At 35.1% G+C, this 10596-nt stretch overlaps 2 protein-coding genes across 2 annotated transcripts; both read left to right on the top strand.

The window, feature by feature from the left end:
* HOXA10 (homeobox A10) lies at positions 1-3265 on the top strand. Its single transcript, XM_053467703.1, has 2 exons — positions 1-931; positions 1995-3265. Exons 1-2 carry the CDS (start codon positions 133-135, stop codon positions 2267-2269), a joined length of 1074 nt encoding a protein of 357 aa, XP_053323678.1. The 5' UTR covers positions 1-132; the 3' UTR covers positions 2270-3265.
* A 3601-nt stretch (positions 3266-6866) lies between these two features.
* On the top strand, positions 6867-9956 carry HOXA9 (homeobox A9). The gene is made up of 2 exons (XM_053468006.1): positions 6867-8066; positions 8703-9956. Exons 1-2 carry the CDS (start codon positions 7523-7525, stop codon positions 8939-8941), a joined length of 783 nt encoding a protein of 260 aa, XP_053323981.1. The 5' UTR covers positions 6867-7522; the 3' UTR covers positions 8942-9956.
* Positions 9957-10596: the final 640 nt, after the last annotated feature.

Genomic DNA, 10596 nt, shown 5'->3' with positions numbered 1-10596 from the left:
AGCTATGATGAACCTTTGCATACGAAACTGGACTGGGAGGGGTTGATTCTAGAAGCGAGTTTCCATTGGCTGCATGCTTTTGCCGTGGTGCAGGGGTATCTCTAATCATATTCAGCATGTTTTGCACAAGAAATGTCAGCCAGAAAGGAATATCTGCTCTCTTCGCCAAATTATTCCACAACAATGTCATGCTCGGAGAGTCCAGCCGCGAACTCTTTTCTTGTAGACTCTTTGATCAGCGGAGGCAGAGGAGATTCTGGGGGCTATTACCAGAGCAGTGGGGTCTACCTGCCACAAGCATCCGATGTGTCTTATGGACTGCAAAGCTGTGGACTTTTTCCAGTTTTGAGCAAAAGAAATGAAAGTATACCCTCAAGTAACACTACCCCCACATCTCAGAGCTATGCTCCAGGAATGGAGGTCTGGCAAGATAATCCAAGGTCCTGCCGAGTGGAACAGTCTGAAAGTCAAGCAGCCACCTCTTGCTCCTTCACACAGAACATTAAGGAAGAAAACTCCTATTGCCTTTATGATTCAGACAAATGCACTAAGAGTTCATCTGCAACTGACCTGTCCACCTTCCCTAGGGTAAATTCTGGATCTAGCCCTGTCCATACTGTCAGCTCTGTTCCAGTTCCAGGTTATTTTCGCTTATCCCAAGCATATGGCACCTCTAAAGGGTATGGCTCTGGGCAGATTGCTGCTCCCCAGTTTACACAACAGCTCCAAGTTCGTTTTGATTCTCCTCAGTCTTTGCCTTCTGTGTCTGCAAACGCTCCAAGAAAAGACAACGTAGACTCTTCCCCAAATAAGTTACCCAGTGGCTCCCGCCACAGAGAAGATGAGGCTCACACGTCTTCTTCTGGAGCTGAGGAATCTTCCCCTGCTCCTTCTGACAGCAGCAAGCATTCTCCAGAGAAAGATACCGTAGGTGAGCACTAAAAATCCATGATAAAAATGAAATTACATCCCAAAGAAAGGAGGAAACTTAGCAGAGATCACAGAGGAAACCTCAGTTTTATTATGATCCTTTGAACTATTTAATAATTGGGCGTGAGTATGTCATAAAATCCTCTCTGTCCTAAACTTTACACCACATGCTTTAATGTGGCTTCGCTTTGTCCTACAGGAAGCTAGAATCCACTATAAAGTAACACGGTAATTTATTGGTCTTCAATTCAAGTGCATTGAAGGTGCCATTACATGCAATGTATCCAAATATGACATTAAGTAGCAGCAATATAGGCGCTATTAACTGGCTATGAGGTGCCGTCTGAAATAAGATATCACATCCAGAGGCCGAACCCGAACACTATGTAAATTATAGTAACCTACCAGGAATTTGTATTGGTACCATTACAATATATATATTTATATATGCATACACATACATATAATGATACCTTTAGCAATTACACTAAAATTGTGTCCTTGGCTGTCCTGTATTTCAGCAGAATGCTAGTTAGATTTTTATGCTCGCAATAGGTACAGATTTTTGTTTCGAAATCTAGTAAATTATAATTTTTAATATAACCCCAGACATTAATAAGGATGTGTGTGTGTTTATATTTGAATTTCTAAAGACTGCGCATACATGTGAACATTTATAACTATAAATATATACATATATACACACATATATAAACATAATATTTTGTATGTATGTATATATGTATATCATATGCTTATTATATTAATATATTATATTACATATCTATCTATCTATAATATATCTAGTTATTTATAATATATAAAATGGATACATAGCACATACCACTGTACATGCACATATTCAAATAATTACGTAGGTGGGTGCGGATGATACGCGCAAATGCATTTGTTTCTACAAATATCTCTCAAAGGCTCATATATTGTAATATGTGCCTGAAGAAGAGAAAACTAGACTTTCTAGAAATGTTGCGCTGTATTAACCAATATTTACCAACTTTGCTAAAATTCTCTATGTTCATTTAGTTGTCATGTTTTTTTTCTAGGAAACGGGAAAAGTGAAAATGCTGCAAATTGGTTGACTGCTAAGAGTGGAAGGAAAAAACGTTGCCCTTACACCAAGCACCAGACTCTGGAGCTTGAAAAGGAATTTCTGTTCAACATGTACCTGACTCGAGAGCGGCGCCTAGAGATCAGTCGCAGTGTGCACCTCTCAGACAGACAAGTGAAAATCTGGTTTCAGAACCGCAGAATGAAACTTAAGAAGATGAACCGAGAAAACCGGATCAGGGAGCTCACAGCCAACTTTAACTTCTCCTGATGACCCTGCAATTATTTTTTTGTCATGTATCAAAGAGCCAGTAACTTTTCGCATTCTCTTTACCTGTACGGATTTTGCATTATCAATATGCCCACTATATCACCCCGATTTCTTAATCTGGGTTTTAAAGCCATAGTTGCACACCTCTTGTTTCAGAGTTTTTTTTTCTTCATGCTTTTATTAATTATTTTCCTAGACAAAGATAATTTAATGAAATGCAGTCGCAGTGCGTAATTTTCATAGAAAGACCATATATATATATTTTTTTTTTTAACTCTGGACGGCTTCTTTTTTACATTGCTGTTTTGTATTATTTTATTTTGGAAGCAAATTAAATGATTTTTTTAATTTGAAATAATTAAGAATGGACACGCTCTAGAAAACTACAGTTTAACGTTTTATTTGGGTCGAATTAAATGGTCTTAATTTGTCCTGAAAAAAAACAACTGTTTTCAAATAAGGATAAACATATCGCTATATGGACTATATATATTTATCTCATTTCTGTACTTTACTGGGATTAGATAATTCCTTGATGCAGTCATGTGTATGTGTATTTGATTTTATAATGTTACCCTTGGTAACTTTCGAAAAGCACACGGCAGAGAATAATTTTGTTTACTTTTGCTGTTTAAATACATTGATTTTTTTAATAATAATTTCAAATTGCAAAAGCCTGGGATATATAAGAAGCATTGAAAAGGGAGGAGTCTGCATTCCCAAATACTGTGAATTTACGTGTTTTAAGTTTCAAGACTATACGTAGAAGGAAAAAAATGAACTTTATAGATACAGATGTGTGTAAATGTTTATTATGAAAAAATACCAATGATCTTTAAGTAAATGCATTTTAAGTTTAATATTATTGTTAGTTTTAGCTGCATTGACATTACTCCAGATAAACTGATATGGCCATGATGCTGCTGTGCTTAACCAGACCAAGTTTATGTTCTCAAAGAAGAATGAAATAAAGTGTAATGAATCCTTCCTATTTCACATCTTTTGTGGTTGTTTATCTCTATGTCTTACTCTACCTCCTAAAGAACTTTTACAACAGGAGAAGTTGTCTAAACCCCCCTGCAATTACTATAGGAATCTATTTAAATATTACCTAGACAGTCGTAATTTGTCTGGGCTATAAGGCAGTGGTGCTGTAAGCTTCCCGGCTTTTGTTCACTTTTATGACATGCTAGTATATCTGGATTGTTGCAGAGCTAGAAGAGCTGTTTCAGTTGTGTAAAGGGTTGTTAGACAGAGGAAGCAAATACCAAGAGAAGAAGGGATTTTTTTATCTGAAATGCAAGAAGCTGTTTCACTTCCATCCGGGAAAACATAAGCTATGACACTGAAGAAGTCCGAGAGGTGAGATTCCGCCACATTACCTTCTGTGCTTTATATAACAGGTATATTTTGCCTTAATATATTACTTTTGTCAGATAATTTTATATTGTGGAGTTGCTTAATGATTGGATATCCCATCCAGTGTTTTTTGGTAGAATATGAATGGAAGGAGGTAATTTATTCATTGTTTCCAAACCAGGTGTGGGTCATGTGTTCTGATATCCCGTTAGTTTATTTTTTGTGCACATATTCTTTTTGATAGCATGCCATGTTGTACATGTTTTAGCTCACATGAAGATCAGGACTCATTGCAAGACTAGCAGGGAGGCCGAATGTTATGCGAATGTTTCTGTTGTATTTTTTTCTCTTTATAGCGGATCCAATTCTAGAAAACTGGAGATCGCCAGTCCAAAAAGTATTAGGACAGAACTGGCCTGTGGTTTAGGTAGTTTCATGTTGTTGGGGCTGAAGTTTTCTCTCTCTACAACACGAAACTGCCTTAATTACAACAGTGAAAAGCATCACCCTGGTAGAAGAAGCCTTTTTACTTACTGTATGTATGTGTGTATGCATGTGTGTTCATCTTGCCTGCATGTATGTACATGATTTTTAAAAAACAAACAAAACAAGAAATACATAAAGAAAATTCAAGGTCAGGTGTAGAATAATAATGAATATGTGATACCTCCATCTTGCTTCTAGAAATCCTTTGTCTTTAAGAGCCCGCCTCGCCCTTACTCAATATTCAGAAGTCATTAGATTTTTCCCGTGATGTTCCAGCATACACAGTTATTAGATAGTATATGTATGAAGGTGATACGGGAATAGCCCTTGGACTGAACTGAATATAATGATTTCCTGCTCACAAGGCCTCGGTTATGACCATTATTACCATGTGCCCACAGTCTGACATTCCTAAGAGCTGCACCAACAACAGCGAAGCCACACTGCTCTCCAAATAAATAGGCACAAACTGCAAACACACAAGATATATTGTTTATTCAAGAGATCTCTTCCTTTTCCATCTACATCTCAACCCGCATCAAATTTACTTAGATAAACCCATGTTATTGACCTTTAATCCACCGAAAATAACAAACCAATGGGATTTCATAAAATAAACTGGGGGGGGGGGGAGAGAAAATCCATCTAAGTGTGAAGATAAAGCTATTTTTCATTATAAGACCCATAAAAGAAGTAAAACTTTTTTATATATATATTTTATTTGATTATCTATTCGTTATCCTGCTCAGCCGGTTGATGCATTATTCATTATGAGAATTATCTTTTTGGTTTGACAAAAAATATAAAGAGTTTGTCTTGCCAAATATCAACACATTGGTGTTATAAACATCATTTGTGAATATTGAATTACCAAGAATTATTAGAAAATAATCAGTCAATGGAAAGACTTGAATTTCCACCCTTTCTGATTAACAGATTTCTGTATCAATAATACTACTATTTCACTGAATCCGTCGTTGGTGTGTTTATGGATATTTTTAACAATATATTTCATAAATACGTGTTGACAAAAAAAATACAGTGCCACATTCATTTACTTGAAAGAATTTTCTCCTATGGATATTTGATCACGATTTTACTTATTACTGACCTAGGTTTTGAAATTTCGGTATTCACCTAATAATACACAATGAAATAATGGTATTATAGTTTTCCATACTAATAACCCTCTATATCACTGTAATGTGTTTTATCCCTGTGGAATTCCACCCTTAGCTATATATTTTAATATGATATATGTAGTGACTGAAACAACTAGTTATTATACTAGGTTTGGATTATTTTACCTTTAGGGTAGGTCCCTGTTTTGGTGAGGCATAATTCTTATTTAATGACAGTAAAATGTTTTCTTAACGTTAACATAAGACTCATGGTGGTAAATAATTTCAAGAGGTGTACACAGTTATGTATAGTTATATTTCTCTCTTTATATATGTATATGTATACATATTTATCGATATATGTGTATATATACACATATATAGATACAGATATATCTACATAGGTAGATATATATATATATATATAGAGAGAGAGAGAGAGAGAGAGATAGAGAGAGAGAGAGATTGATCAGTAATCTATAATATAAATGATATTTCTGCAAAAAAACATAATCCGTATAATAGAAAAAAAAATTATTTAAACTAATAGGCATATCAATAAGGATGTGTATGAATGTTTTACGCGTACCATGTTCAATGTTCAATGCCACACAACCCACACATGTATACACAGACACATAGTTGCTTGCATGCATATGTGTATATATATATATATATATATAAATATGTAAAAACAAATAATATATATTCACAGTTGTATAAATGTGTATGTCTATGAAGGTAACAGATTTGCCATCGATGCATTATTTACGAACGAGAATTTAGGCAGCTGAACTCACAACAATGGACTTGATCTGAAGACTGAGCTTTGAAAACAAAGTAACCATCCGCCTTCTGTTTATACGCTTGCGACCGTATAAAATGAGTGGATTTACCAGGAGAAATCATGCCGCGCTGCTGTGGACTCTTATTAAACTTGGTGTGTGTGCGTGTAACTTGTAACCCCTGCTGTAAGATCGCTATAAACTATAGATAATATTACACAGTCATTACTCAGTATCACTCCCTTATCATCACTCCACGCCCATATTTTCCCATGGATTGCATGTAACCCCACTCTGCTATATTTCCTGATGGTCTTTTTTTTATATTATTTTTACAAGGTAGCACCGATGTATTTCGTGATCTGATTTTTCTCCAAGTGTGAGACCCCGTAAGAGACTCATTGTAGGATTTTTAAATGTAATTGTAATGTAATATTTCGATTAAACATGTTCGCTTGATGTTGATGTACTGTGTTCCTCGTACGTGTATATTAATATATATATATATATAGAACATTTTCAAATAAATGACTTCTTACAATAATTATTTTATATATATATATAAATAAACACACACACGTTTATAGATATACACACATACACCAATGCATGCTTTTTCAATATTCTGTTACTAAATTCTAAACGATTTATGTCCTATTTCAGAGACATCGGATATACATGTTCCATTTGATCATATATTTTTATCATGGTAGTTGCACTGGATCAGATTAGTATGAGAATATGTTATGTGCTCATTTCCATACTGTTTCGAAATCAGTCTTAGTACAGATATTGAGTGCAGAACAGCTCCAGGGACGTGGACGATGAAATTTGCATTTTAACTGCACTGCTAGCTTTGATCTACACAACATACATGCTTCTGGTGCTAAGCCACAATAGTAAAATGTACCAATTTATTAGCATGTAATCTTTTCATGGTCACTGTTAAGCATGGAAGAATTTAGAATAGTTCCCTTGTCACCCTGAAGTCTTTGCATAAACTGTGTGGTTGTATTAGTAATAATGCTATTTTTATTTCTGTATGGATACCTTGTATAGCTTTGTTTTCGGTTATATTGCCATTTACACATAAAATACTTATATAGGCGAATTTCGAGTTTCAATGCAGAATGCCTACATCCTACTGTGTGATTAATAATGATGGTAAATAGTCCCTGAAATAGTAGCAGTGCAAAATCTGATCTTTTAATCTCTCTTGGCCACAATTAAAAGGGACTATATAGAACATCTGAAAAATCCTTTTTGCATAAAAACATATGACTTTGCTATAAAAAATTATGACTGGAAAACACTGACCCATTAATAGCCTGCGGACTGATTTATACCTTATTGTTCTGCTGCACAGTCACATGACCACAGCAGCCAATAGAAAGGCAGGCTGCCTTCAACTTATTAGGTGACTGTACTTCTTTGTGGGACCAAGTTGTTACATGAAATCTGCAGTTTCATAATTTCAGGAGGTCCTGCTCTGTTGAATAGCAATGTCGACTTCTGGGACTCTGAGCAATTATTATGTGGATTCTTTCATAATTCACGAGGGTGAAGATCTGGTGCAGTCTAGATATGCATCTGGCTCTCTAGCTCAGCCTCCAAGACAGACAACATTGGGGGAGCACCCTGAATTTACTCCATGCAGCTTTCAATCTAAAACTTCAGTCTTTAGCAGCCCCTGGAATTCAGTGCACCCACAGACTGCTAATAATGTTTCAAGTGTATACCATCCGTATGTACATCATCAAACACCGATAACAGCTTCTGATGGCAGGTACATGCGTTCCTGGCTGGAGCCCATGCCTGGATCATTGTCATTCCCTGGCTTACCTTCAAACAGACATTATGGTATTAAACCAGAGCCGCTCTCGAGCAGAAGGGGTGACTGCACCACCTTTGATACCCACACTCTGTCTTTGTCTGATTACACATGTGGCTCTCCTATTGACAGAGAAAAGCAAAATAACGAGGTTGCATTTTCCAGCAGCAACGGGGAACCTCTGGCAAACGCAGAGAAGCCTCCTATTGACCCAAGTAAGTAGCTTCCATCTCATTTTGTATGTGTTAGCAGTAGATAGAAAAAGTAGCAATTTTGATATAGATTATATTTTATTGGCTAATTTGAAGTAACATAGCTTGTAAAATTTCTAGATTATCTAAATCTGACACATCGAATTTTCCATTATTACAACAGCATGGGTGCAACATTATTGGAATAATAGGCATTTCTACGTTTGGATTTACTATATTTAGTTAGCTGCACACTCGGTATAGATTAAATATATGTATTATTTTAATATTTTATAGTCGCCATTTACTATCCAGAAATTGTTTACTCCAGTTTCACTATGAAATAATAATTGTATCAATTAAATGCTATTCTATCCATCTCTTACATATATGCAAATGACTGCCTGTAATTGATATGATACAGAGAGAGGCATGTCCTTCAGGTGAGGCGTCTTTGCCTCAAAATGAAAAAAAAAATCAATATCAAGCCACGAAAATTATAGAGGGTAGGCGTGATCAGAATGGTCAGTATCAATACGAGGGATTTGAAGGTTTGCCTACCCAGCATATACAATAGAAGTATCTCTTTGAATTGATTGGTTCACTCGTGTTATAGTAAAAGCTAAGTGACATGGAAAAAATCTTTTTTCTCATCTTTAGACAACCCGGCTGCTAACTGGCTACATGCAAGATCTACAAGGAAAAAGCGTTGTCCTTACACCAAACACCAGACACTGGAGCTGGAAAAAGAGTTTTTATTTAATATGTATCTGACAAGGGACAGGAGGTATGAAGTGGCCAGATTACTAAACCTTACCGAGAGACAAGTTAAAATTTGGTTTCAAAACAGAAGAATGAAAATGAAAAAAATTAACAAAGATCGATCCAAGGATGAGTGATTCTGAAAAAAAAGGATATTGCAGAGTCTCAGACAAGCAATGCTACAGTATCAAGGCCTCTTTTTATCCCTGACACAATCTTTATTATTGTAACAAAACCCAGTAGCACCATATTCTTGGTTTGCCTGTACTATCAAAGAGGTACTGTACTACTTCAATTCTTAAACAAATAAAAGGAAATGGGGCATTAGAGGTGGGCTGGCATAGAAATCTACCTGTTCTTCTTTACAAAACTACCTTTTTTCATTGTGCACAAACATTTACTGACTATAGAGTCTAGCTGAGATGTAGTTAATATAATTTGCTCTATGTGAGGCAGAGATATCTGCTGATATACTTGAATAATATGTATTGTTGTAGTAATTATATTTGTAACTAGGTTTGTGTGCTTGGTGCTGTACAAGTTATGATTGTTTAAGCTAGTACTGAATTGATCTCAGGTTGTTTAATAGGAGAGAATAGAGTTAGACTGCAATCCTGTAATGTTAATGGTTGTTTCCATATACTGCTGTTGAGACTAGTGACCAGTTAAAGTATTAAATGTTAACCCAGATTGTATGGCAATTAAAGGTTTCAGGAAATTACAATTGATTACTTCAGAATGCAGGATATGGTATTCAATGAATGTCAGTTGTATAGGCGACAAACAAAAATATGCGAAACAATACACTTAGCAAAGTGTTTTGCACCAGTGAGCAAATGGCAGTCTGGTCCTACCGAAATATATATTGAGTGAAAGGGTCGTTCAACTACCTAAAGTTTCTGTTATGTCCTACTTAAATAAAATAACGTTCATTGTATTGACGTTAAATTTATTAAGAATAAATTATTAACAATAAAAGTATTGGTTGATAGTATATTTCTATCTCTTTTAACAGTAAAAATAAAATAATTTATGCAGAACATACTCTTTATATTTTGCAATAGTTACCTCATGGCCTGTTGACCAAACTGTTGAGTTAGATTTCTATTTATGTTTTTTTGTTGTCTTTTTTTTTTTTTTTACAAATAAAATATTTTTTTTATCCATGATCTCTTTAAGTTTTCATTGAATGTGGGAAATGTTGTAGTTTACTTTTTATTTTCTTGCCTTTTTTTATCTTTTCTCCTAACCTCATAGGAATTTTGTATGAGGCGTATGTGCATCTCCTTGTAATATAGTCTAAATAATTTTAACTCATCGGTTAAAAAAGATCACTATTAGGGTTATGAAGAGATCAGTATAGAATTGTGTTTAGCTCATGGCCGCACATGGCATACCTTCTATGATGTCAGCAGAAATGTCTCATTGGGAATTATAGAAGATAATCATTTAAAAAGATATAATAATCTAGATACAAGCAACACCAAAGCTGCATGTGCAAATTATTTTTAAAATGCCGATAACAAAAAAAGCTTATTTATCTACATATGTTGATAAATAATAATACAAACGTAACTAGACTTAAAATAATTTATATGTTTGCAAGGAATTTGTAGTAAATTACCCTCTGGCTACTCACGGTCCACCATGCATCTCAATAGGAACATACAGTGTCCAATATCCTGCAAAATATCCTTTCAAACCAAGTGTTTGCATTAAGCCAAAGCACAGAAAATGCATAATTCGAAAAAAGGGGGGAAACAAGTCAGGTCAGCTTAGACTCATGTCTTGA

Source organism: Spea bombifrons, chromosome 5 (assembly GCF_027358695.1).
Source record: "Spea bombifrons isolate aSpeBom1 chromosome 5, aSpeBom1.2.pri, whole genome shotgun sequence".
Lineage (NCBI taxonomy): Eukaryota > Metazoa > Chordata > Amphibia > Anura > Pelobatidae > Spea > Spea bombifrons.
Note: the sequence above shows the minus strand (reverse complement) of the source record. Positions and strands in the feature narration are given on the sequence as shown.

What these genes read in the sequence shown, in the direction of transcription:
- HOXA9 (XM_053468006.1), top strand. Translation starts at nt 7,523, where the DNA reads ATGTCGACTTCTGGGACTCTGAGCAATTATTATGTGGATTCTTTCATA. An exon ending in GAAGCCTCCTATTGACCCAA is followed by an intron (nt 8,067 to 8,702) that starts GTAAGTAGCTTC and finishes TCTCATCTTTAG; the next exon opens with ACAACCCGGCTGCTAACTGG.
- HOXA10 (XM_053467703.1), top strand. Translation starts at nt 133, where the DNA reads ATGTCAGCCAGAAAGGAATATCTGCTCTCTTCGCCAAATTATTCCACA. An exon ending in TCCAGAGAAAGATACCGTAG is followed by an intron (nt 932 to 1,994) that starts GTGAGCACTAAA and finishes TTTTTTTTCTAG; the next exon opens with GAAACGGGAAAAGTGAAAAT.